At 43.1% G+C, this 27,860-nt stretch overlaps 2 protein-coding genes across 4 annotated transcripts; one reads left to right on the forward strand and one right to left on the reverse strand.

The window, feature by feature from the left end:
- Positions 1 to 375: 375 nt before the first annotated feature.
- Positions 376 to 9,168, reverse strand: LOC119721276 (nuclear transcription factor Y subunit alpha-like). Of its 3 annotated transcripts, none has more exons than XM_038191275.1 (8): positions 9,080 to 9,168; positions 6,940 to 7,086; positions 6,154 to 6,309; positions 4,800 to 5,000; positions 3,861 to 4,034; positions 2,899 to 3,072; positions 1,294 to 1,461; positions 376 to 962 (listed from the first exon to the last, which is right to left on the reverse strand). In XM_038191275.1, the coding sequence occupies exons 2-8, from the start codon at positions 7,060 to 7,062 to the stop codon at positions 804 to 806; spliced, it is 1,155 nt and encodes a 384-aa protein (XP_038047203.1). In that variant the 5' UTR covers positions 7,063 to 7,086; positions 9,080 to 9,168; the 3' UTR covers positions 376 to 803. The 3 variants fall into 3 exon arrangements, with proteins under 3 accessions (XP_038047203.1, XP_038047212.1, XP_038047220.1); XM_038191284.1 differs by having other exon boundaries at positions 6,940 to 7,098; XM_038191292.1 differs by lacking the exon at positions 9,080 to 9,168 and adding an exon at positions 8,728 to 8,745.
- Positions 9,169 to 9,406: 238 nt separating this feature from the next.
- On the forward strand, positions 9,407 to 27,180 carry LOC119721268 (secretion-regulating guanine nucleotide exchange factor-like). The gene is made up of 10 exons (XM_038191261.1): positions 9,407 to 9,476; positions 12,401 to 12,530; positions 15,457 to 15,606; positions 16,043 to 16,122; positions 17,645 to 17,846; positions 18,778 to 18,849; positions 20,509 to 20,691; positions 22,093 to 22,271; positions 23,243 to 23,279; positions 25,324 to 27,180. The coding sequence occupies exons 1-10, from the start codon at positions 9,444 to 9,446 to the stop codon at positions 25,482 to 25,484; spliced, it is 1,227 nt and encodes a 408-aa protein (XP_038047189.1). The 5' UTR covers positions 9,407 to 9,443; the 3' UTR covers positions 25,485 to 27,180.
- The last annotated feature ends 680 nt before the right edge of the window (positions 27,181 to 27,860 follow it).

Below are 27,860 nucleotides of genomic sequence, written 5' to 3' on the forward strand. Positions count from 1 at the left end.
GACGGGCTCTCGACAAATAGGAATGGGTAAACTGTCTTAGGTATTTATGAATGATGAATTGAACAAAAAAAGAATGCTGGAACGAATAAGACCTTGGCTTTTAAAAGGCAAAATCACCTCATGTCACCTCCCGAAAGAAAAAAAAATATTGGAGTCCTGGTTCCCTGCTGTGCATAATGATGGGCAAGGCTACTGTAACCAGTGATATGGGGCCATTACCTGGGTAGGCTGCAGGTCTCAAGAAGTCAACCGAACTAACTCCCGCTGGGCGAGTAACTCCATTACTCAAGTACTCTCGAGTAGTTTATGCTACTCGTTCTACTCGTGGTTTTTCATCTACTCGAGTACTCGTCCTGGCGCGAGTATTTAGGGTTTAGGGTTCACGGCTTAATCTGTCCCGGGCAAACAGGGAATCACTCCCTCCACCTCTCTCTCCCTAGGATTCCATTTGTCAAAAAAACCCCAAAGTCCAAGTAAATGACCCAAAACATGGCACAGTAAGGATAACTCAGTGCTGAAGAATGTAGTGTGACTTGCATGCTATTTGCTTGTGGGTACTTCCCTTCATACTAACATGTATGTCATATTTCTGCTTTTATGGGAATTTGGTTATCTACTTGCGAGTACTCGACTACTCGCAAGTAATTTCTTTGCGAGTACTCGAGTAGAAAAATCAACTTCTCGCCCAGGCCAGCAGAACTAACCCAATTAAAGTTGACTCGCGTGGGTTCGAGCAAAGATAGACAAATATATGAACTCGCTCACGGCTACTTATTTACATAAATATTTACAAGTAGCAAAGACTAGACAGTGTTTGTTGTCCCGTTGGTCGTGACGTTGGGCGTCGGCTCCAGCAGCGATTGGTTGTTGGCGACGATTTGCGGGGAACCACTCAGCATGTCGAGGTTGATGTTCAGCGAGCTGTCGGAGTCTGAATTACCGGCTTGGTTGGTGACTGAAAACTGGAACGTCAAAATAATAATCGTAATTTTAAAAAAATTCCAAATCCTCTAGCGGTGTTGCAGGTGAAGGACTTGTGACGAATCTCAATACATGATGAATATCAATATCACAATCCCACTTCTGCCACCATTTTTCAATGGTGGCAGCAATATGGAAATAAGGTATGGAAATAAGTCTGAGTTTAGTCCAATAAGTGACAGGCATTGCAGACTGACACAGTGCTCAGCTCATAGAGAACGCTTAATTGCTATAGGCCAGGGGTTAAACTAATGAATATTCAAAAGCATATCGAATATTCAATAGAATATTAAATATTCAACAGCGCATTACCTGTTGCTGCTGCGATGCATTTTCCCCCTGCGGGAACTTGGACCTGGGGACCATTGTGGGCGATTCCTCAAAGGAGGTCTCGTTGTCCGAACGGCCGTGGTTAAAGCGCCCTCCGTCGCCCCTGACTCGGTTCATGGCGTGGGCGTGTCGCGACTCGTGCAGGTATTTCTGAAATGTCAACAGAAAAAGAAGAAAAACACACAACAAAATATTAAAAAACCAGCAATGCAAACAAGACCCAGATCGAGATCACTTCTAAAATCTAATCGATTTGTACTTCTACCAAGGACCAGCCCTAAAACATTTTCATGTAAATCCGTACATGATATAGCTTGACTTACCACAGCCTTATTTTATTATCAATACGTTCAGTTGGAAATGGTTGATTGGTCTGCAGAGAAACCAAAGTTTTCTGATTTTCCTCTGTGCATGTCCGGACAAACGCATTTAACAGCTAGCCGTGAGTGGGTCTGTATATCGGTTTGACTGGGCCTGGGCCAATTATGCACAATGAACCATTTGCCGTATGGCTGTATTCGGAAATAGAAGTACTCGTACTTGTACTCGGAAGCACAAGTACTCGTAGACCTGACCTTGTACTCAGAAGTACAAGTACTCGTACTCGGAAAAAAAGTACTCGACTACAACACTGCATTTCAGACTGGTGTTCAAGAATCGCACCAAACTGTAGACCAGTCTGGGCACGCTATCTCGAAGGCCCTCCTCAATGGCGAAAGCATTGAGCTAGCTATTGTTCGGATAATCCGTCACAGGGCAGTCGCTTTGTACAATAGCGTGCATAATGGTTTCTCCATGGAAGGGGGCCTCCTGAGTGTACAGTGATCAGTGATTGTCTGCATTATCCCAAAGACTTGAAGTACACGACAAGTTTGATGTTGAAACTGTTAGGAACCACTATGTGGAGTGCCGTGACCTAGTGGTCTGGAGCATTGAATTTGTGGTCTGCGGGTAATTCTGCAGGTTGTGGGTTTCAGTCTAGCCTGGGTTATTGTGTATGTGCCCTTGGGCAAGGCACTTTGTCACTCATGCACTTCTCCCCACCCAGGAGTAAAATGGGTACCTGTGAGGGCAGAGATGGTTATTGTGACTGATTCTAGCTGCTTTGCGCCGAATGGCAGTATCGAGCTGTATACTCCCCATGATTGTCTTTGGAATGTTCCATTGGCCCAATGAGCAGGGTAATAATGATGTAGCGCCTTGAGCACCAATACTGGTGGATACATGCACTTTATAAAAACACATCATTATATTGCTGAGAGATCGACTGTTGTAATCATTAAGAATGACACCAAAGTCTAGTCAACGGAAAATTAATACATGACGTTCCTCTGTTTAAATCCAGACTCTACAAATCTGTTGGTCGATACGTTGATTAATGATTTAAAGAAATTATCCAAAACGCCTAGTCTGTAATCTCCTTGACCATTACACTAGATCAATGTTTGAGATATGAACAATGCATTTTCAGGTGTATTCACTGAGCTCTTAAAATCCCTGTCACGGACATTGCATAACGCTGGAATTGCTCAAGTTTCAAGAAAAAAAAAAAAAAGAGAGCAAAAAAGAGAGAGCATAGCCACTGACCCTTCTTTCCTTCGGGATGCGACCTTCCGCCTCCAGCTTAGCCCTAGCTTGTCGGCGCTTCAGTATCCGGTGGTACTGCTTGGCGTTGACGTACAACGGTTCCTCCTCCAGAAGCTCCGCCCCTGGAAGGGGTATTCTCTGCATGGTTGGTACCCCGCCAGACCCGGGAACCATCTGCATCGTCAGGCAAGAGTTTTGTTTGTTATTACAGGGACTTTTCTTTTTCAGGAAAAAGAGGGTTGGGGTTAAGGGACTAAAGAGAGTACGCACTGTTCTGTGAAATGGGCTGCTGTAAAACTGGCTATTCGTGGTTTCGCTTTTGGGGGGAACGAGTAACATGTTTTCATTTCAAAACCTAGACTGCACGAGTACAGTGATTCAACGGAAACAACAAGTACCGAGTCTCTTTTCTATACACAGACTCCACAGTCAAGCAATTAAACAAACAATTTTTTTTTCGAAAAGACAGTCTTGTGCCAATCAAAGTCAGGTTGGCATAGCGGTTCTTTCCTCGCCTTCCACCGCTGTGAACCGGGTTCGAATCCTGCTTGGGCCAATATGTGGATTGGGGTTTTCAGTCCCTGCCTAATTCCATGGGTTTTCCCCAAAATAAGCTTCTGGGATATTCCTCCCACCTCTAAAACTGTCATTTCTTCTCACCGTCTTCTCTCTACAGGTTTCTTCAGGCTTGGGAGCTACAGTGACTACTGCGCTTTTGAGGAATCCTTGGTTTCATTACCAGAAATAATTAATAATAATAATAATAATAATAGTAAAGTCTCGGTGCATTTAGCAGCCATATTTGAGGTGTTCTTTGTTTTTAATTCAGTAACATACACATGTGCAAGAGCTCTTTTCATGTTGATCTCTTTGGAACAAAAGTGTACACCTAAACAGATGACTTCACTGCAAAGGGTCGATAGCAATTTTGGACCCACATAATTTTCGGACTCAAAACTTACCATGACTATTCCGCCATCTGAGTTGACCGGCATGGTGGCCATGAGCGAGTTGGCGTTCTGAGTTGTGGCCTGGTTGGTCTGTGGGAGACCCACCGAGGTACCGGTACTGGTGTCGGCGTTGGTGACGGGCTGGTATAGGATGGTCTGACCGTCGGGGGTAACAAACTGCTGCAGCTGTGCGCACAAAAAGTGAGAGGTTTTGTATAAACTGGGCAGTGTCGAGGTCGAGTAGATCATTTGCAGCTATCCCAAAGGTAACTGACGAAATTATTGTTGAAAAGCATACTTGGTTTAAAGGTGGTAATAGTACTAAAACTCCCTGTGAAATCATTCTTTCTGGCATGCTATCATTTTGAAGAAAACAATAAAAGAAGGCCTTTTCCAACGATGCGTCTACAGACGCATTTCTGGAAATTTCTGTTACTAGTTCATTTTTAATTCGGCAAAGCCATGAATGAGTGCACGCAAGCGTTGAGACGACACACACACGTGCCCTGTTGCTATTATTCGTCACTTCAGTGCGCGACATTCCATAAATGCAAATTACTGAATGAGAAAGTGTCCCGGACACTGATTCCGGGCGCAATTCAAAACATGACTCTGCAACTTTTGAAATGAAATTGAGATCCTAGAATAGTGTTTTCTCAAAATATACAGCATTCACTGAGCTAAAACTTCATCAGGTTTAGTTGTTAAGCACCCTTCTTTAGATTTTGAGCACTTTTGTTGCTTTCAAATGAAAAAAAAATGCACAAATGATGTACTCTACCTTAAATGAACTGTGACAAAGAAATTCTTTTAATGACTTTTGGCTGTAAATCTGTACTTAGTCTTTTACTAAGCAACTATTTTATGAACTCAGCAAACTTTGTGCTTTGAAGCTCTGGCGTTGCCTTAAAATTTGTCTGCGAAAAAATGCACTGCTTGACAGCAACCGACCTGAAGTTGACCTCCGCCTTGACCTGCGACCTGCTGCTGACCCGACTGCAAGATGATTGGCTGCGACTGGGGCTGTTGCTGTACTGTGATCTGCTGTGCTTGCTGCTGCTGTTGTTGTTGGGGTTGCTGTTGGGTGGTTGCCGTTGCTTGCTGTTGCGGTTGCTGTAGTTGGACCTGTTGCGGTTGCTGCACCAATTGTATCTGTACAAAACAAACAAAATGGTTAACAGTCCTCCCATTACTGACTGTGCATAGGTGACCTGGTTTTATAGACCATTATATAACCGACATACAGATCCTTGTCATTTGTTTGGTGGAGCTCACATCACATGGAATTCGTTATTGCTCCCATTCACGCCACAGCTCAAAAAGTACTATCCGCCCATGGGGAATGGGAAATACTATTCAACAGTTAGGATCATGACGCGGTATTTGTGTGCAAATGCATGCTGGTGTGCGCGTTCAGCGTTGCGCGTAGCGCGTATTGTTCCAAAGAGCCAGCGCTACAGCGTTGGGTTCAAACATTTTCGTGAAGGTGTGGTTTGGAAGAGAGAAATACATTTTCTTCCAGTTTTGTATTAAAAAAAAGTTCAAATATATCAAATGACAAGGATCTATATGTCAGTTATATAAAACAAATATTGAGTGGCTTTAAATTGTGAAATGGGAGGAATATTATCGCTCGGTAAAATCTGGACTTTTCCCTTTCACTCGGCTTTGCCTCGTGAAATGGAAAAGTCCAGATTTTACCTTGCGATAATATTCCTCCCATTCCACGCTGAGCCACTCAATATTTGTATATTATCATGTTGCAGCCATTTGACTTTTTCCCATTCAAATCAATGTAACCAAAGCGAGGCTGGATGGACAAATAGTCCGGTTTCTTTTTTGCACAAAAAACATTATCATTCAGTACTGTTATTGGATACAGGGAACATGACTGAAATGGTGGCAGCACGATAAAGGTCTATAGCTTGTACAAGGCAATCCTGCACAAAAACCGAAGCCATCCTGAATTTACCTGCGCTTAATCAGTTCGCGCCAGAGGCTGTGCATACACGCAAAGCTATTCGGTATTCGGAATGGATGACAGATAAACACGCAACGAGCGAGGCCGGAAATAACTGTCAGCGACCCGCTCGCGGCGAGCGAGGCCGGAAATATGAGTGTGCTGCCCGAGGGTGATGGCTTCAACCCGCCTGGCATGGGGTTGAAAAGTCATCACGTGCCTCGTTCCGTCCTTATCAAAATAATCCTAGCATGAACTGGTTAACCAGAAATCGTAATGAAACCTAGACCAGATAGGCGATTGTTTTGAGATTTTTCAACCAACTGATGTCTCCACGAAACTGACCTGCTGTACTTGTCCATTTTGGCCGGTGACCTGCAACATCTGGCCCACCTGCTGCAGCTGGACGGTGCCCCCTTGATTGCCGGCTAGCTGGATGGTGATTGGCTGGCCTGAGGCCATGATCTGACCGCTTCCCCCGACCTGAACGACTTGCGTTTGCTAAGCGATGGGAAAACAAACAAAAACCCAAAAGTTGGACATGTACTAGTCTAGTCTTAGGCCTCAAATTGAAATCACTTGGGTTTTACTAAGTGCAAAATGTTGAAGAAAACTTTCCTTTAAAAATTTAATTGAGACCTCAAACTTGAGGACCTTGTCTTTACCTCATAAAAAAATGTGGAGAGTTTTGTCAGCTATAGACAGAGTAAAGTTGGCCCGATTTGTTTTGCATGTTTGTTAATTGGCTACAGCCGGCAATAGAGCGGGCAAGTTGAAATCAAAAACTATTCAAACTTCCTTCCTTCCTTGAAAGTGCAGCCTAAAATATATGAGGATAAACACACTGCCAGAAACACCGGGGCGAACCCCTTCTCTTAGCGATAAGTAGTACTTGGTTCTTTTACGTGCATTATACAAAGCACGGGACCTACGGCTTTACGTCCCATCCAAAGGACGAAGCAATAATGGTTAAGTGTCTTGCTTAAGGACACAAGTGTCAAGACCAGGACTCGAACCTGCTGATCAGAAACACCAGAGCTTGAGTCCAGCACTCTTAATTGCTCGGTCATGACACTCCACAGTTTGGGCCGTTGCTACAGTTGAGGAATAAATAACATAAAAGTTGCCAACCTGTTGTTGACTGGTTTGAGCTACTTGGATCTGCATGGGCTGTGCCTGGGTTGTGATATTCTGAGCGCTGGTCATCTGTTCCGTGTTAGCTAACGTTAGGCCAACAGAGACCGATGATTCCATGTGCAAACTTCACAAAGAACCCTCCTGATAAAGCCACAGTAAAATCAGAAATTCAAACACAATCTTCATTATGTGTCCTCATTTTGTTCTGTTAGTGTTACTCCATTAAGGCCGACTAAAAAAGAAACTTTCTCGTCTGAGCTTTTTTTTTTTAAAGCTATAGTCCATCATTTGCAGCTATCCCAAAAGTAGCTGGCGTAATTATTGTTGAAAAACATACTTGGTTGAAAGATAGTAAGGGGACTAAACTCCCTGTGAAATTATTCTTTCTGGCAAACTGTCATTTTGAAGTAATCAACGAAAGAAGGCCTTTCCAACGGTGCTTCTTAAGACGCACCGTAGGAAAATTTAAATTAGTAGTTCGTTTTGTTATTTGGCGAAGCGCGCGCAATCATTGGCACGACGCACACGCACCCCCGGTTGCTATAAATCGTCAGATCAGTGCGCGACATCGCGTAGCTGCATTCGGCTCAGCGAGAACGTGTCTCGGACGCTGAATTCAGGCGCAATTCAAAACATGATTCAGCAACTTTTGATTTGAAATTGAGATCCTAGAATGCTGTTTTTCTCAGAATATACTAGCTGAAGCTGAGCTGAAACTTTATCAGGTTAGTTGTTCAGTACCCTTCTTTCAAACGAACAAAATGCACAAATTACAAATGATGGACTATAACTTTAAAGGGGGCGGCCCTTTTTCCCCCAAGATGGCAAATTTTCCATAAAGGCAAATGGATTCTTCCATTTCAAGTCTCAACTCTATAGCTGATACAAAATTTGAGAAGCTGAGCCGCACCGCGCTTTGTGGCAAGTGTGACTGGTGTGTGCGCTATATGCATGGAAATCGACTACGCATTGCCATTCCTTTGTACAAGAATGGTTGTTTGTGCACAAATCAACGTCCGCTCTGGCCGGCGACGCTAACTCGCAGCCTCGACACCATGGGCGCGTGCGTGTTCCTTGCACTAACCCCTGGCCGTGATGTACACGTAAATGATGCTGATTGGCTATTCAGAGCGCACTGCGCCCCCATTTCGAAGATTGCACGCATGAGACAGACCAATCACAGGGCACTTTGATTGGTCACCTGGATTTCAAAGTGCTTGCCAGGAATTAGTCTAGCCAGAGCCTTGCACAAGTCTATATTTCCTGAATTCAAAATGGAAGCCTCAAACAAGGATGTGTGACCATGGAGCTGTGTTTATAGCTCCATGGTGTGACAAGGATGTTTCCCGAATTGAGGTGAAATTTCTCTTTTCTTCCCAAAGGTATGTGAACCTAACCACCACCATTTGTATCATTTCCGATTCCCACTGAAGCGTACAGGGTGCATAAGGCAGTTTGAAGACTGTTTTGGGGTGAAATCTGAAGATTTTGATTGGGGTTACGAGTGAAAATGGTAAAAAAACATTATTAGTATAAATAGTAACGCAATACGGCTATGTACCTAGGACTCTACTATCACCCGACCATGTCCAAATGTTAAAAAAGGCGGACTAGGCCTACCGTTTTTGTGGGACATTGTTTTGGAAAATTGTGATAAACATGATAAATGGAGAAACACTTTGTAACATGACTAAATTAAAGCAAGGCCTATTTTAATATGATCATGAGTTATTTCTAAACATGCTAAAGGTGATACAAAGGTAAAAATTTTAAAACAAACACCGTCGAAGATCGACTCGACTGCATCATTGCATACATGTGCATGTATTGATGTACAATACAATGTACATAACACATGTACATGACATGACGTACGCCACTCGTCAACGGTACGGCCGTACGGGTACGGAACGTCAACGAGCTTTGGCGCGCCACAAGAAGATTATCGCGTACGCCATGACAGCGCAAGCCACAAAGGGCAAACCTCTCCCAGTTCAAATGTCCAACAATTTCACACGATTTTCTACAACAAATCGGGCCGAAATTGCCCACAAATCATCAAAAAGTGCCGCTGAAGAATACTGATCTGCAGATGGTCCATAGTTTTCGCGGATTTAGGGAATCTAAGACTTACAGGTGCACCTGGAGTTTTTGATTGGCTGTAAAGAGCGTACTGTCCACGTCCAACGAATAGGAAGAAAGGCAGACAAGAGGTTCCCTCCACTGAAAAATCAGATCGCGTAGAAATTAACATGTCATGAATATTCAAATTGTGTGCCAAATAATGAATGAAAACTGTTTATTTTTTAACTGGACTTTTGTTTTGTTGCATGGCTTTCTTATTTTATTTTTAACAATGATTTCTTTTTGATCATTACAACATTTAAAAAAAGATTCCACCATAAATAAAAACTGATTAAAGTTTAAATAGAGATTGTCATGTGACCAGAAGTCCAATTTGCATATCACGGTGCCGAAATGCACTGTGGGATGTCAACATGGCTGCCTCCAGTGGAAGTTTGTTGGCCTGGGTACGTCTGTTTTGGTTTTGATATTTGTAGGTCTCGTAAAAGAAGACAGTTTGAACTTCTCATTTCATAAGTGGTGTTGTATTTGAAACAAAGTATACGACTGAATGTGATTGAAGTTTTTTTGCCTCACATTTCCCTGATTTAAATGTGGAAAAATGAGCTAAAATCAGCTGATGCTGCACTGCGTCTGGTGAACATGTCGAATGCAGTGCAGTGTAAATAGACACTTAGCCTGTGTGTAGAGCGCCCTCACAGTGGTTGTGGCAGGTTTTGCTTTGTATATATTTTGGCAGTGGATATTCAGCTGGATCCAGCTTTTTTTTAGTAAACGATATTTTGCCAGATAGGATAGGCACTGCCAGTGCCACTGATTGACTGAACATGCGCAGTGACTGGGTTTTAATATTTGTTTGTAATACTGTATTGTTGATGTACCCTAACGTGGCGCGGCCCCTAACGTGGCGCACTTTGATTTTTCGCCTGTAGCACCTAGCTACAGCAAAAGTTTTAACTGAAATTTCACAGAAAGTGAAATTTCATCAAGTTCTAAACACTCCCGTTTATAAATCGCGAGTTTATTTACCCGCTACAAAGTTAAAAGAAAAATTTCTTTTGGCGTGATTTTCCGATTTTATTTTCAAGTGCAAAGTGAACCCTTTGAAAATGCCCCGAAAAATAAGAAAATAATTTTCTGACAAATATCTGGCTGGGTATGTAAGTAGAGATAATAATGACTTATCAAAATTTATCAAGTTTACAGAAATTCTTAAATGTTAATTTGGAATTTTCCGAGATTTATTTAAGTGCGCCACGTTAGGGAACACTCTGCCAATTTGTGCCCAATTTCCGGACGCCACCGTTTTTCAATTTCGGCTTAAATTTTATGAAACCGAAATTGTTCACAGAGGTTAAATAGCAGGCATTAATAAGGTAAAAGTACCAGTTTTTCACTGCATGAATTTGAGGTTTGTCAACACAGAGGTTTGGCAACACTACACGAGGAAAGTTGGGTAAGCTTCGAAGTGCGCCACGTTAGGGAACACGACTATATTTTGGGACTTCAAATTTTTTAACCGTCATATAGCTGCTTAGTGTTGTGACTTCGTTATCGTATTCACGAGACGGGAATCAGACCATTTTACAGTTTGGGTCTTTATTTCCCTTTAAAAAATCCTCCAGAGACAAAATTATTGCAACCTGATGCCACTTCAGCGGTTGTGTTCAAAGTCTGTGGAGAGTCAAGAAATTTTCCAAGTATTTCCTAACAAAATTGGAAATGTTTCTCAGTCCCAGGTTCATGTCTTATCATCATTTTTGCAATGACTGACCTTCATTGAGATGATACACATGATATATGAAGGAAAAAGTGGCGTCAGGTTGAAACATGTTTTCCTCCTCCAGAGCTACGAATCAAAAAAAGAATTACTCTGCAATTTAATAAACGTTGGAGTCAATATAAAATAATAAATGTTTCAAGGGGGGCTTGAAGTAATTACGTCATGCATCCCGAAGAAATTAGCGTTTCCCAGCACCCTGTAGGCTATAGGACCTATGTACTTGACATTGGTAGCACGGTGGGTACTAGCCCCATAAATGTGGCCTATTTACTGGACTGCCTCCGTAAACATAGGCCACACATCCACATGTACAAAAACGTGTCGACTTTGCCAAATTTTGATTTTCACATTTAGACTTACTTTGTAGGTTTTTTTTGCTTTAGAAGCATTCTCACCCTCTATAGGTATAGGCTAATCAGAAAGTGCTGCCTTTTTCAGATGTCTAATTTTTGTGAAATTTCATGTTGAAATTTTGATACTCAAACGTGTGCAAATGTATCTGGAAATTTCACGAAAAATGGACATCTGAAAAAGGCAGCACTTTCTGATTAGCCTATATAGAGGGTGAGAATGCTTCTAAAGCAAAAAAAACCTACAAAGTAAGTCTAAATGTGAAAATCAAAATTTGGCAAAGTCGACACGTTTTTGTACATGTGGATGTGTGGCCTATGTTTACGGAGGCAGTCCAGTAAATAGGCCACATTTATGGGGCTAGGTGGGTACGAGCGAAGTGTAGACATGATAGGCTTTCAATTTCCTCAAAACAGCTTTTCCTCGCATGTTGCTATCACCGCTGTGCAGCTCACAATATGGAGGATCAGTTCCGTATTTGAGCAACTTTTATGGTGCTAGCATCAGCATGGTCACGTCACTCAGTGGGCTAGCTGGGCTTGATTTGTTATTGATTTCCTATTCAAAATTCACCCTTGGACAGTAAGAATAGATCCCTACGGTGTTATTTTCTAAATTGTTATTCTGAACAAGTGGAGGCGAAGAGGCACAATTGCAGAATACCCCGCCACTCGATCTATCCACCTCGTAGCCGGCTACGAGGTCACGGTTGGTTGACCTCAATAAACATTCTCAGCGCTACTTGTATGTACTATGCGTCATGCTCCATTGCACTCCCACTTCGTAACCGCGTAGCCGCCAACAGGGTAGTTGGTTTGGACTTGGAATTTTTTCGGCAACTCCCATTCCTTTTGTGTTGCTTCGTTTTCAAGCATATTCAAGGGGACTCCCACTCCGTATCCGCGTAGCCGCCAACAGGGTGGTTGGTTTGGACTTAGATTTTTTTTCAGCAACTCCCATTCCTTTTGTGTTGCTTCGTTCTCAAATAATGGACCCCCACTCAGTATCCGCGTAGCTGGCATGGACTTGAATTGTTTCTTTTCCAGTGATTCCAACCTCGTAGCCAGAGAATTTAGGGGTGTATTTTCGAGTGGCGGGGTATTCTGCAATTACTCCATATAAGATGCTGGCACCATGGAGCTCCATGCTGGAAATGCCATCTTATCTTTGGTCCGAGTGCCAAATCGTTGATATTGAATCAGGTTGTGAAGTAAATTACTCTGTTTCTATCCAAAGGGGGCCAATAGCTTTGGGCAGTTGGCATTGGGGCACACACGAGACTGCCTAATACCAGAAGTGGTTGACCACCCACCCGAAGGCATCGTTTCACTCGCTGGGGGAGCTGGGCATACAACCTTGTTGACAGGTATAGGCAGTAATTCAAGTCATCACAAGTCAGTCACGATAAGCCTCTGTACTGATGACGTCACACTTTGTTTGAACACGTGTGCTTTCTTATGGGAGCCTGGTGGGATTACTGTTTCGTAGCCCCATAGAAAAGCGCACAAGTAAACAACGTGTGATGTCATCAGTACACAGGCTTATTCAGCCACAAGTCAGTCACAAGTCAGTCACAAGTCAGTCACAAGTCAGTCACAAGCCAGTCGCAGGTCAATCACAAGTCAATCACAAGTCAATTATAAGTCAGTTACAAGTTAATCACAAGGTATAGTCGCAATTCATTCTGATCTCAGTCACAAATCAGTCACAGGTCAGTCACAATTTAATCACAAGTCAGTCACAATTTAATCTCAAGTCCATCACATTTAAAGGGAATATACATCATTTGCTTTTGCTGTAATTTTCAGAAATGGATGGAATTGGGGGGTTGAAAATATATAGTTTTTATACTTTTTTGAGGTTTTGGGTTTGAAAATGCTATAAAAACCAAGAAAAACAATCATTTTCCTGTAGTCTGGTTCCCTGACTCCATATAAGAAGAAACAGAGCAGTTTACATACATTGGGGAATTGTAAGGTCAGGGAACCAGTCTAGCTGGCTTGTACCCGTTCATAGGTGTGTAAACGATTGCAAACAAGCGCGATGGTCAATTGGGGCCAGTATTTGGAAATAAAGCCAGTTTTTTCCAACGCTGCTCGACCGACCAGCGTTGGAAATTGATACAAAAATACCACTTTTCTTGAAAATGACAGTATACCAGGTGCCATGATTTTACAGGATGCTTTACACTGTCATTCACTAGCAGTCCAGCAAGGTATTTCAAAATGATTTGGTAGTTTTATTTTTTGATGTTTGCAAATGTTGTATTTTCCCTTTAACACAAGTCAATCATAAGTGAATCACATGTCGGTCACAAATCAATTACAAGCCAATCAAGGGCCAAGTCAGTCGCTGGTGAATTACAAGTCATTCAGAAGCCAGTCACAAGTCAGTCACTAGCCAATCAAAAGTCAATCAAGGGACAAGTCAGTCGCAGGTGAATTGCAAGCAAATCACAAGTCGGTCACAACTCAACCACAACTCGGTTATTCCCAAGTCAATCAGAAATCAGCCACAAGTTAACGACAAGTCCATCATCATTTCACCGCAAGTCAATAAGCCAATCACATGTCAGTCACAAGTTATTCAAAAGTCAGTCACAAATCAATTACAAGCCAATCATTATGTCGATCAAGGGCCAGGTCAGTTGCAGATGAATTACAAGCAAATCACAAGCGAATCACAAGCCAATCACAAGTCAGTCACCAGTCAGTCCAATTCAATCACAAGTCAATCACAAGTCCATCACCTTTCCACCACAAGTGAATCATAAGTAAATTAAAGGCCAATCAAATGTCAATCAAGGGCCAAGTCACTTGCAGATGAATTACAAGCAAATCACAAGCAAATCACAAGTCAGTCACCAGTCAGTCCAAGTCAATCACAAGTCAATCACAAGTCCATCACCTTTCCACCACAAGTGAATCATAAGTAAATTAAAGGCCAATCAAATGTCAATCAAGGGCCAAGTCAGTTGCAGATGAATAACAAGCAAATCACAAGTCAGTCACGAGTCAATCACAACTCAGTCACCAGTCGGTCACAAGTCAGTCACAAGTCAATCACCTTTCGACCACAAGTCAATCATAAGTCAATCACAAGTCAGTCACAAGTCAGTCACAAGTCAGTCACAAGTCAGTCACAGTCTGTCACAAGTCAATCACAAGTCAATCACAAGTCAGTCACAAGTCAGTCACAAGTCAATCACACGTCAGTCACAAGTTACTCACAAGTCCATCACTTCTCCACCACAAGTCAATCATAAGTAAATTACAGGCCAATCAAATGTCAGTCAAGGGCCAAGTCAGTTGCAGATGAATTGCAAGCCAATCACAAGTCAGTCACCAGTCAGTCACAAGTCAGTCACAAGTCAGTCACAAGTCAGTCACAAGTCAATCACAAGTCCATCACCTTTCCACCACAAGTGAATCATAAGTCAATTACAAGCCAATCAAATGTCAATCAAGGGCCAAGTCAGTTGCAGATGAATAACAAGCAAATCACAAGTCAATTGCAAGCCAATCACAAGTCAGTCCAAGTCAATCACAAGTCAATCACAAGTCAATCACAAGTCAGTCACAAGTCAATCACAAGTCCATCACCTTTCCACCACAAGTCAATCATAAGTAAATTACAGGCCAATCAAATGTCAATCAAGGGCCAAGTCAGTTGCAGATGAATAACAAGCAAATCACAAGTCAGTCACAAGCAAATCACAACTCAGTCACCAGTCAATCACAAGTCAGTCACAAGTCAATCACACGTCAGTCACAAGTTACTCACAAGTCCATCACCTCTCCACCACAAGTCAATCATAAGTAAATTACAGGCCAATCAAATGTCAATCAAGGGCCAAGTCAGTTGCAGATGAATTGCAAGCCAATCACCAGTCAGTCACCAGTCAGTCACCAGTCAGTCACCAGTCAGTCCAAGTCAGTCACAAGTCAATCACAAGTCAGTCACAAGTCAATCACAAGTCAGTCACAAGTCAATCACGTTTCGACCACAAGTCAATCATAAGTCAGTCACATGTCTATCTCAGCTGGTCAAGTCATCTATTCTGAAGTCACGTGACAAGCTGTCCAAATGACATTTGACAAAGGCATTCCTCTTTTTTTTCTCAAGAATCCCCTGTTTTTTTCATTACCTGAGTTGTAAATTGAATTCTGATTGTCTTGTGAAGACTTCACTACAACTCCGACTCCAGGTGTTGAATTTGTAATGATTTCTGATTGTAAGGGATTTGTGATGGTCATTGTGACAACACATGTTTTGTTTGCTTTTATCCATAGAGAGTGGCAAAGTCTTCATGTGTGGTAGTAACTTCAAGGGCCAACTGGGCCTGGGTCACACACAGAACATGTACAGGCTCGTCGAGGTACCAGACCTCCCACGGATCGTCAAAGTCACATGCGGATGGGACCACACACTAGCAATAACAGGTAAAGGGAATGGCTGACGCGATGTGGGACATGATGCAGTACTTTGCCAATTAGGGTGGCATGGGTGGCTTGTGCGTAAAGCGCTCGCCTCTCACCAAGGTGACTCGGGTCGAATCCTGGCCGCGGATCCTGGCCGCGCCGCGGATCACATGTGAGTAGAGTTGTGCGTTGGTTCTCTTCTGTGCCACAAGTGGGTTTTTCTCCGGGCCATTCGGTTTCTCAGGCTGTGCTCTGTGGTCATATATGGGTCGATGTGGCCGGCAGCCATAGGCGCCTTTACGTGCCAGCGGCCTGACCACGTTGTAGACGCGTCCTTCGCAATTCAGCATACCAGCTGCGAGTAAGGATGATTAGCCTCCCAAATTATTATTATTATTATTATTACATGTATCTCACTGATTTCATTTGTACATCCCTCTATTCTCTCTGTTATCAGATAAAGGCCATTTGTTCTCCTGGGGGTCCAACATGTTTGGTCAGCTTGCCCAGAATGCGAGGAGACCGGCCAGAATTCCGGTGAGTTAATCCATTATTTACATATTTCATTCTTTTAAATGATTTAGTTTTAGTTCTTTCTCATGGCATTGTTTCTGATAATGGCAGTTTTGGAGGTGGGAGGAAAACCCAAGAATGATATTTCAGCGGAACCAGCAAAATCAGACAGGGACTGAAAATAATGATAATACATGTTGTAATGTGATGCTTATAGAGTGCTTTTTACCAAAGTCTCAAAGCATGACCGCTACACTATAAAGAAGAAAATGTGTGTATGTGTATGTATGTGTTCATGAGTTGCTCGACCCCGAAGCGGGCGACAGGCGGCACACCTGCCTCCCCCGCCTCGTTTCACAATATTACCCGTGTTAAAGCTATAGTCCATCATTTGCAGCCATCCGAAAAGTAACTGGCGAAATTATTGTTGAAAAACATACTTGGTTGAAAGATAGTAAGGGAATTAAACTCCCTGTGAAATTATTCTTTCTGGGAAGCTGTCATGTTGAAGTAATTAACGAAAGAAGGCATTTCCAACGGTGATTCTTAAGAAGCACCGTAGGAAAATTTAAATTAGTAGTTCGTTTTGTTATTCAGCGCAGCGCGCACAAGTATTGGAACGACGCACACGCGCGCGCGGTTGTTATAATTCGTCGGATCAGTGCGCGACGTCGCGTATAGCTGCAATTCAAAACAATTCAAAACATGATTCAGTAACTTTTGATTTGAAATTGAGATCTTAGAATGCTGTTTTTCTCGGAATGTACAGCTGAAGCTTAGCTGAAATTTCATCGGGTTAGTTGCTCAGTATCCTTCATTAGATTTTGAACTCTTTTGTTGCTTCAAACGAACAAAATGCACAAATTACAAATGATGGACTGTAGCTTTAATCAGGCCATTTCTGCAGCAGCTCGAGACCAGCGCAATCTGGCCTCTCACCTTCGCAGGTTTCCATTTATATACCCCTGGATGGAGAGGGGCACTCGTAGTAAAGTATCTTGCCCAAGAACCAGGCCTTGCAAAGTGTTTTAAAATGTAGTCACCCTCCGGGCAGGGGTGCTTAAAATCTGGTTGCCCGAATTTCATTTTCAGTTGCCCAATAAATATTGCCTAAAATTGAAAGCCAAATCCTAATAATATGACTCAGCTGAGTCAAAATGTCCATATTAATATCATGATTAGTGTTTGATGCTGTGCACATGTATGGGATTCTGGAACTTTCGAAAATCCCATGGACTAAAATAAAGTGTAAAAATGTGTGAGTATCGGTGAAAAAAAGTGGTTGCCCGCCAGGCTGGCAACCTGGAAGTTTTGGTTGCCCGAAAAAATATTTTGGTTGTCCCGGGACGTCGGGCAGCCGATTTCACGAGCCATGAGAACACAAGCACCATGTTTCCTGTCAGGATTCAAACCCATATGATAATAGTAATAACGAATGTCACGTGATGTGAGTTCCACCAATCAAATGACAAGGATCTGTATGTCGTTTATATAAAACTAAATATTGACCAGTACCCAAAACCGCGTTTCTGCATTTCTTACACAGGCTTTTCCCTCGGGGCAAAAAGTCGTAGACATCGCTGCTGGCCTGAGGCATTCCCTGGCCGTGACGGAGGACGGCCGGGTCTGGTCCTGGGGGAGTGGTGTCAAAGGTCAACTGGGACGGTTTGACGACCAGGCGCGAGCAGGAGGTCAGGCGGGGGCGGAGTTACGCGTGGTGCCTGAGAAGTCGGACCAACCCCAACCAGGTAAAAAATTGCAACTACCTATTTCTACACTAACTATACCTAAACCTAACTAACACTAACTATCATTAAAATTCCACCTCCTATTTTTCAGGGGGAGATTTTAACTTCAGTAAAAATTCCATCTTACCAAATAGTGGCTGGTTGGGGTGCACACTGCCTTAGCACATTTAAACCAGCCAGCTTTTCCTGGCAGTCTTGATCGTCGAGTGATAAGACATTTGCACTAATAAGCAGGAGGTCGTGGGTTCGAGTCTGGCCCAAGCAAACTTTTCTCACATTTTTTTCCTAAAAGCCTTCCAAAGAATTGAGTGTAAAGAGTGTACAGTGTTCTCCAACCTGTAAGAATAACCTGGTGCCCTGCCTTGCTTTCTGAGGCACTCGCCATGCTTAAAAAGCTGCCGCCATGCTTACAAAGTTGCCCGCCATGCTTCAAAAGTTGCAGCCAAGCTTCAAAAGTTGGCGCCATGCTTAAAAAGTTGCCCGCCAAGCTTCAAAAGTTGCGGCCATGCTTAAAAAGTTGCCCGCCATGCTTTAAATTTTTTTTAATAATAATAAAAAAAGACACACAAGTGGGACTACCCTTACCCTCTAGGGTATACTTTGGCCAGAAACTCTGCCAAAAGCAGTAACATGCACCACTTGTCAAACTGACAAGCCTGCCCATTATAGCAATCAATCAGGTCAAAAGTCTCAAGGCCAAACTGCCTCAGAGTCCCTGGTCACTGATGTATTAAAAAAGATAATGCTGAGCCAGTATTGTACTTAACTGTTACTGTTTTAGAAATGGCCTAAAAGCTGTTATCCATACATAAATTACATGTTCATCTGAAAATAGCACCCCCAGCACCGCTTTTTGACTGCGCACCGACCTTTAATTTTCAAAGTTGGAGAACACCGAGTGTGTGAAATTGTTTTCCCTTTTTCTTCACAGTTGACTTTGGCGAGGAGACGGTCAAGATAGTACAGGCTGCAGCCGGAGCAAACCACAGTGTAGGGTTATCTGGTAAGTCTTCCTTAACCCTAACCACCCCATCTCCATCAAAATCCATCCCCAATTTTGATGGATTTCGTGGGGACCTGGTCCAGAAGGCCTGGCGTGACTAAATATTGATGGAGTACGATAGACTTGGGCCTAATGGCCTGAAGCAGTGCTAGGGGTATCCGATTGGTTTTGCCTAGCTTCCTGTACTGCTATTGTGATAAAAGCCATGTGTAGCAAGTCCATGAATGTCAACCAGTGCGTCAGTGGTGGATTCCGTAATGTCATGTACAGTTTTGTATTGACGCACAGTGATTGATGGATTTTGAGGGGATTGGTCCAGTTCCTAGTAAAAGACGCTAGGGAGTTAGGGTTCATGCTATTGGCGCTCTGCATCAACCGTTGAGGGCAGCATGCGAATTAGTCAGTAAATACCACTCTCACATCCTTGATTGAATGGCGAAAGTGGATTGCATTTATGCTAGGCATGTTTGCTAGGATGCAACCTCATCCTGCAAAATCCTCCAACCCCCTCCATGTAAAAATTGCATACAGGCTCAATCCTGCAAAACCCTCCGTTATTTCTTGAATGTAGTCCTTGGAGGGGTGATCACGCACTGTCAATAGGTTGAGGCAGAGCCAGTGACATCCTGGAGCAGTGCGGACGATTAAACGTATAATCTAGGCCTAAATTTATGCATGGCTGAGCGTAAACAACACAAGAACCACCCCAAGACCTTGACACAGTGCATCCTCCAAAATCAGCCGCACCTTTTTGCCATATAGCCTTAATCCTGCAAAATCATCCATTTTGCAAAAAAGCATTTTGGAGGATTTGGGAAGGTTAAAAAGTGAACCATTGTGATGTGGCCCACGCTGTTTCAGTACGCCCAAGACTTTCAGTCGCTCTGGAGGCAAAGCCATCATTATTTTATTTTTTTATAATAATATTTATTTATTCAATATTTATTGTTGGTAATGCAACCAAGCATTCTCAAAAGCCCCCATGGCATTGTAGTATACAAGCCTGAGGAAAGCTGTGGAGAGATGAGGATACAGAAATGTGCATTTTAGTTAGTGAGAGTGAAAATCTAAATAAATATTCTGGGGCAAACCCACGGAATCAAGCAGGTACTGAAAACCCAATCCACATGTAGACCAGGGTAGGAGGGAACCCGGGCCATAGAGGTGGAAGGCGAGGAAAGTAACCACTGGGGAAACTTGACTCCCCGGTTGTTTTTATTATGGCGCAGTTCCACAGTGTCGGACGTTCATTTTGGACAATTCAACAGTGTGCATAATTATAGTTACAATCGTAAAGAGGACTTTAATTCTGATAATCGGTATCAGTTTATTAATACAATGATTTAAAAAAGAAATTATTCAATTCTTTTGCTTTAGAGCAAATCGTGGTGTTGGACAAGGTCAGACAAGTTCAGTTTTTGTGTACATAATTATAAAAAAAAAATTCAGTTAAAAAGTAACAGCTGAACAGTTGAACATTGTTCGAAATAAACTATATTCCAATGAAATACAGAAAATAAGTTTCATAATGATTTGCATGTTTCATTTGTGGCATTTGGATCTTTTGAAGTTTTTGCATTGAGATTTATAATTCCGTGGAATTGCCCAAATGGTTAAAGAAACTCAGTTTGTCTCTGTTGTTCTTGTTTTGCCCCCAAGACGAGGGGGTAGTCTACGTGTGGGGGGAGAACAAGCGGGGACAGCTCGGTGAGGAGCCGTCGTCAGACAGCGTAGCCAAAGCTGACATCATTCCCCTCCCAAAAGCCCTGGACAGGGAGTTCTTTGGAGGTCGGTCCGTCCTCAGGATACACTCGGGATGGACACACATGGTTGCAATGCTCGGTAAGCTTCTAACTTAGTCATATATCCGCTCCGTTCACACATACCCCCTCACCGTCAAAGGAAGTACAGTTGGGGTGACCGACCGACGCCATCTTGCCTGACTGCAATTCATTTGCCACGAAGCACGGCCACTGGGCGTACATGAAACAAATCCCCTGGTGTACGTGCGTCACACACAAGGAACGGTGCGCGTCAACCAGCGAAATGTCCCGCCCTCTTTCGATGGCGTACCGAGCCCATAGCGCACATATCTACCAACAATTAGGTACTCAAGGCCCTGGAAATTATGTCTGTTTTTAGAGACTGGTGAATGAAGTACATGAGAAATATGAGACCCATTATGTAGCACCTTTATAAGGGTTTACAAGGTGGTGCGGCGCATATTGCAGCCACTGCCAGAAACACCGGGGCAAACCCCTTCTCTTAGTGTTACTGGGTTCTTTAACGTGCATTACACAACACAGGGGACCTACGGCTTTACGTCCCATCCGAAGGACGAAGCAATAATGGTAAAGTGCCTTGCTCAAGAGCACAAGCACCATGTTCCCACTGTCAGGATTCGAACCCATGTACCACTGCATGGTTTGCAGCCACTCTGGAAATCAGGGAAAACCTTTAAAATGAGATTCCGTTTTTCCAGTCGGGTAAAACTCAGGGAATTTGGGGAAAACACCTGTCCGCTTATGGGCAAGGCACTTTGTCACTCACTGCTTCTCCCCACTTAGGAGTAAATGGGTACCTGTGAGAGCAGAGGTGGTTTAATAGTGTGATTGAATTTTAGCTGCTTTGCACCGAAATGGCTGCATCGTGCTGTATACTCCTCAGGGAGCTGAGATTCTCTTTATAACTTTTCATTGGCCCGAGGATCAGGGGTAATAATAATGTAAAGTGCTTTGATCAGGCGTGGATCCGGGGGGGGGGGGGGGGGGGGGGGGGGGGGGGGGGTCCAACAAAACCCAGCTCTGTCACAAAAAATTTCCCCCACATGAAATTCATGAAATATAATGCGAACCCCCCCCCCCCCCAACAGCCAAAATACAATTACTGGTAATAATGTCCACCTTTGCACAAAATACGGACAGAGCCAGCTTTGTTAGGGGCTATTTGTACACTATTCTACGATATAGTGTTAATAATGGTCGGATTTGAACAGCGCCCCCAATGAAAGTATGGTACCCTCCCCCACACCCGCCTATTGATTTTCGGAGGCCAAGTGTCCGGAGAAAATAACCTGTCCACATTTCTGATTTTTTTGCAGATGAAAGCCTCCCCCCCCCCTGCAAAAATTCCTGGATCCGCCCCTGTTGATCTTAGATTAATTAATTAAATTAATTTAAAGGGATACATCAGTATCCATTATTATTAGTATTAACACTGATTGCATGTGCATTGTTGACCCAGATGACAAAACGGTGGTCGCATGGGGACGGAACGACTACGGCCAGCTGGGCTGCCCGACGGAACCAGAGGGGGGAGACGCGGAGGCGGAAGGGGAACCCGGCGAAGACAACGGAGAGCAGAGTCCCAGCAAATACAGCTGCACACCCATCGAGGTGCCAACACTCCAAGGCTGTAGTCAGGTATGAGTCCATATTACTCGTTGGTTAAAAACGTCATACACGCGCGCGCACCACTGATTACCAGCGCCCATTAGATAAACGCTCGAGTTGCGTTAACTTCCGGTTCCATTCATGCTATACTACACCGTGTGAAGTACGCATGGTGGAATTGAGATGACGTTGCAGTAAACACAAAGCTAGGGCTGAGTCTAGGCATGCTCGATATCCAATTTTTTTCCCACTGAAATATAGCGAGAAAATGGTAACGCGATACTTGAAGTTATTGTGGTGTTTTCGTTTATATATAACAAAATAATTTTAACAAAAGTTAAAAAAAAAATACCTGGTCGAGTATTGATCTTACCTTCACTCAACCAAAAAGAAAGTTCCTGCTTGATACTTTTTTGTCTAACTCAAAAACTACTGGGCACATCTTGCTCAAATTACAACTGACCAGTGCAGAAATGCCTTAGCAATCCAGCCATACTCTTTGTTTGGCCCAAAACAGTGATATTGTGTACAAAATAATGCAATTTATGACAAATGGTACCGAAAAAAAGTTGCACTTTTGTATACGTGCAAGGCGAGTGTGAACCACAACTTGCACGTATACAAAAGTGCAACTGTTTTCATTATGATTTGGAGAATCTTTTTATTTTACTGTGGGACTGGGTTTTAATCATTTTGTAACGGACATTGGCAGAAAATGCAAATTTTCTTACCAGTTTCGGCAGTCGTCTTCTTGGTTTTCGAGTGTGTTTTCTGGTTGTGGTCATCCTCCTTTTACCCCGTAGTTTCCCCCATAAATCAAAGTCCTGCCCTTTTGCCACAAAAACTACACCTGCTGATAGCCAAGAAGGATGTGTCAAGAAATATCTGAATGTCACTTTTCAGTGTCATTTAGTCTGCTGTTTGGGTGAATCTCGCAGTGTTATATAGGAATGGGGTCCTGAAAGTTATGATTACATTTTCATGTTTCTCTTTCTGTGTAGATTGCATGTGGAGCTGAGCATAATCTGGCTATAACAGGTAAATGACTTCATAAAACTGTATTTCATTGTGCTTTTTAATTACATTTTGTGTTCTTTTTTTTGGTTGTTTTTGTTGATAGAATCCATCATATTCCTTTTGTTTTTATTATAAAGGTGGGGAGTGTGGCCTAGGGGTTAGGGTTCGTGACTCCATGATCGGAGGGTTAGGGGTTCGAATCCAGCTGCTGGTCATATGTTGTGTCTTTGGCCAAGCTACTTTACCCCCATTTGCCTCTCTCCACCCAGGAGAATAAATGGGTACCGGCATTAGCTGTGGAGTAACCTGCGATGGACTGGCCTCCAGTCCAGGGGAAAAAGATATATTCCCAGTCGTTTCATACTACTTTCATACTATTTAAACCCCCCCCCCCTTTATTTTGTAAAGAGTGCCCTTTTTTTAACACGAGTGCCCTTTTTTCACCAGCGGCCTTTTTTAACGAATGCCCTGTTTTGGAACTTCGCACAAATGTCGGCAATGCTGTCGCCCTGAAAAGTGCCACCTATTGTCCGATAGTGCCCGTGATTGTCCGGTTTGAACAGCGCCCCCATAGGAAGATGGTGTCCAGCCCCCCTCCATAACCCCGCCACCCCCTGCTACACAAGTTATAGTAGTGGGTGCTGTGTTATGGCACAGTTCTTATTTAACCCCTTAGCGTCGGGTTTCGTCTGTGGGCAGCTGTTAGGCTCTGTGCAGTGAAGCATGTAAGCCTGTGCAGTGAGGCGTAAAAACCCGGCGACAAGGGGTTAAAATCCACCCTGCTCGATTGTGTTATTCTTCTTTAGCCTACTTTTCCAGAAGAACCAAAACAAACCATTTGAGGATAGCTGAAATGTCTTGGGCCTGTCTTATGGCCCAGTCGGCCAGTCCTCATCTAGAATCAACCCAGCTAATGTCCTTTTTTTCATCAGTTGTAAGTGCTTCTAGTAGCTTTCCGAGTTAGGGCCTGTAAACTCGGAAAGAATACAGTACTTAATTGTAGCAGTACACTCTCATCTTGTTAATCCCTTTGTCAACAAACTGGCCCCTGTTATCAGATATTGCGGCTAATCCCCTGCACTTGTCAATATCAGCTGTGTGACAGCACATGTGGCTTTATTACACTAAGCGTTAGAGATTATAAAGCCACTGTTTGGACAAACGATTAAGATAGATTAGAGGGCTGGCCAGTTTACAGTTAGGCGAGGCGTCATAAATAAATTAACCGTTCGAACGCGCACGCGTGCTCACGGCATCCCGTTCCGAACGCGTTCTTATACAACAAAAGGCCAGTCACGGTCTCTGCACACACGAAGAGCTCATCGGCACTAAAAGTATCCGACAAACTTTCTCATCGTTACAGGCTAGCCCGTACAGTACAGGGGGGACGTATAAAAATACGGGCACCTTGAACGGGGAAAGCAGTCCTTTGCAAACTTTACTATCAGTATGTAAAAACCTTGAATATTCGATTTATAATTCGCTGATATTATTCTGAGCATGTAGCCGCCCACCAAATATTTTTTTAACCCTTCCAATCTCCGCATTTTTAATATAACCTAGACCATACATATTTTTTCGCCCCGCCCAGCGGCAGACAACGATATTTAAGGATAAAAAGGCATAAATCTTATCAAACTCCTCATACCTGCTCGTGCTGTCTAAACTCTGAAATGTTTTTTTTATTTAATGCTTGCTCCGATATCGGGTTTTTAAATTCCAAATCTGATTTCAATTCCAAACCAAAACGGATTTTTTTTCTGTACAAGTATATACACATAGTTGTTCTTCGCATCTTTGTTGTGCTGCTCCCGTTCTCGCACGCAAAGGAACGGTTGATTAACATAACAATACCCCCTCAGTGAAGCTTGCCCAAGCACGATCTACGGAACGCGTTCTAAAAGCCGTTCGGCACGGGAAGGAACGGGGGCCGTTCAGAACGGGAAGGAACGCGTGCGCACGCGTGCGAACGGTTAATTTATTTATGACGCCTCGCCTTAGATTGACTGTTTTCTCTCAGGAGTTTCTAGTGGAGGTTACTCGCAATGTTTCCCTACTGTTTCAGAGGACCAGGTTCTGTTGGCCTGGGGTTGGAATGAGCACGGCATGTGCGGGGACGCCAGGGTCATCGACGTCCACACACCCAAGAAAGTGGACACCCGCCTGGGCGGGAAACCAGTACTAATTGGGTCTGGTGCCGGCCACTGCCTGGCATTGTGTGAATAAGGGCCCGCCATGAACCGGACTGCGCTGGTTTCCGGGGCTGGGAGCGGATGCGAGGGACTGGGCCAATGTTCTCATGGGTTGGTCATGTGGTTCTGTGAGTAATACGCGACGACGTGGGTTGTTTCCCCGCAGCTACTTGTACTGCCAAAGTATTTCCCAAGGTTTTCAATCCATTGTTAACCCTCCCCATTCCAGATCCTGCAAAAATGTATCCCTAACCATCCTAAATCCTTCAAAATTAATTCCTATACCATCCCAGATCATTCAAACGCCATCCTTTAGCATCCTAGATTCCATAAAATCAATCTCCTACCATCCCAGATCCCACAAAATCAATCTCTTGTCATGCCAGGTCCCACGAAATGCCTTACCATCCTAGATCCCAAATATCAATCTCTTACCATCTCAGATCCCACAAAATCCATCCCTTACACATGTTACATCTCAGATCCCACAAAACCAATCCCTTACATCCCTGATCCCACAAAACCAATCCCTTTTAGTCCAGATCCATTGCTTAAATCCATTGCTTATTATCCCAGATCCTTCAAAATCAAACCCTTACCAAGCTGGATCCTACAAAAATCCATCCCTTACCATCCCAGGTCTGATAAAACCAATTCCTTAACATCCCAGATCTACAAAATCTATCCCTTGCCATCCTAGATCTCACGAAATCCATCCCTTACCATCCCAGATCCCACAAAATCCATCCCTTACCATGCCAGATCCCACAAAATCAATCCCTTGCCATGCAAGATCCGACAAGATCCATCCCATATCTTTCCAAATTCATCCCTTGCCATTCCCCAGATGCCACGAAATCAATCCTTTACCATCAAAGATCCCACAAAATCAATACCTACCAACTCAAATCCTTCAAAACCCATGGACTTTATTGGGCGGTACAAGTATTGTCGGTGGAATGCACAAAATGGAGTCGTCTTGTTGGTGACTTTAGCCACTGTTATTTTTTTCTTTTATCTTTTTTTGGCATTTATTCATTATTCTTTTACTTTTAAATTTTTGAGCAATTTTTTTCCTATTTAACCTCTTGTTTAATATTATTATTATTATTATTGGTGTAAACGTTTTCATTTTTTTTGGTTTTAACCATATTTTTTTTTCCATTCGTATAACGATGGGCTTCGTAAGTCAGTTAACAGTTGTGTGTCTCACCAGACATGCTTTGGGCTTGGAACGACGTTTCTACACCCAAGTTTTCAAAGGTTTTTGTCAAGACAAAAATCTGAAGATGGCAGAAAGAACTCAATTTGCAAACTGGTCACTTTCAGTGATTTCATTGGTTAGTTACGCAACGTTTCAGTTTGAGTGGTGAAACAGTTTTCACGCAAAACCAGTTTTTTTTTCACTGTAAAGTTCAATCTGAGGATTCACTTTGAGTGATAAAGTGACTGGAAGCAAGTCTAGTTTTACCAAGGCATTGTGGGTGCTTGCCTCCGATGAGGGTTATGTTTTCAAAACCTGGTTTCTACGGCAACTGGGTACTCATTTTGCTCTTGGATCGCCAAGGGGTCGTTGTTAAGGAGGGGATGAGGTGTCAACCAATCAGATTGCAGTTCTTTGGTTGTGGCCACCGGAATCTGTTGTCTGATTGGCTACTGATTGGGGACGCTATGATGCGGGTGGTGCCCGTAGCAACAGAGCATAAATCTTTTGGGAGTATGAGCTGGGGAATAATGGGACACAGGCCTATGCATAAGAAGATCAACGTTATTTTAATTCCAGTTTCAAATGGCCCACATAAACAAAAAACGTGACAAATAAACTTCATTAGGCCAAAAAAAGTCTCCGGTTTCTGATATGGAGCTTGCCCCCAAAGTGGTGTGGCGATGCGTTTTTTGGTGGTTTTTTTTTGACTTTTTTTTTCTGCAAATGTCGGCTGATGACTGCAAATGGTGCCCGACTAAATTTAGTGCAAAATATATGGGAGTCCTGAGAGGCCACATAAAGCTTATACTCGATCGTAACCCCATCTAAAAACACGTTAAAATTGTGCAGCAGCAGGATTCCAGTCAAACCAGTCGGTTTGGCAGTTTTGAGACATCATCTTACATTAAAAAAAAAAAATTCATTTTGCCGACCCGCATGGCTACGGCGACGCTTGGGCATACCAGAAACCGGAGACTTTTTTTTTTGGCCTGAGGTCATGGTTCTTATTTGATATTACACCGTACATTGAATAATAAGTTTGAATGTAATCCCACACAACTGACGAATATGATACTGAAATTTTGACTTGATTTTTCCTTCGTACACTTTGGAAACCATAAAAAATATTTGCAGTCAAAATTCCAAAGGGGTTTTGAGAAAATTTATTTTCTGTAGACGTACCGCAGCCAGCAAAACAAATTG

The sequence above is a fragment of the Patiria miniata genome, unplaced genomic scaffold (genome assembly GCF_015706575.1).
Source record: "Patiria miniata isolate m_02_andy unplaced genomic scaffold, ASM1570657v1 HiC_scaffold_1, whole genome shotgun sequence".
NCBI classification, from domain to species: Eukaryota; Metazoa; Echinodermata; class Asteroidea; order Valvatida; family Asterinidae; genus Patiria; species Patiria miniata.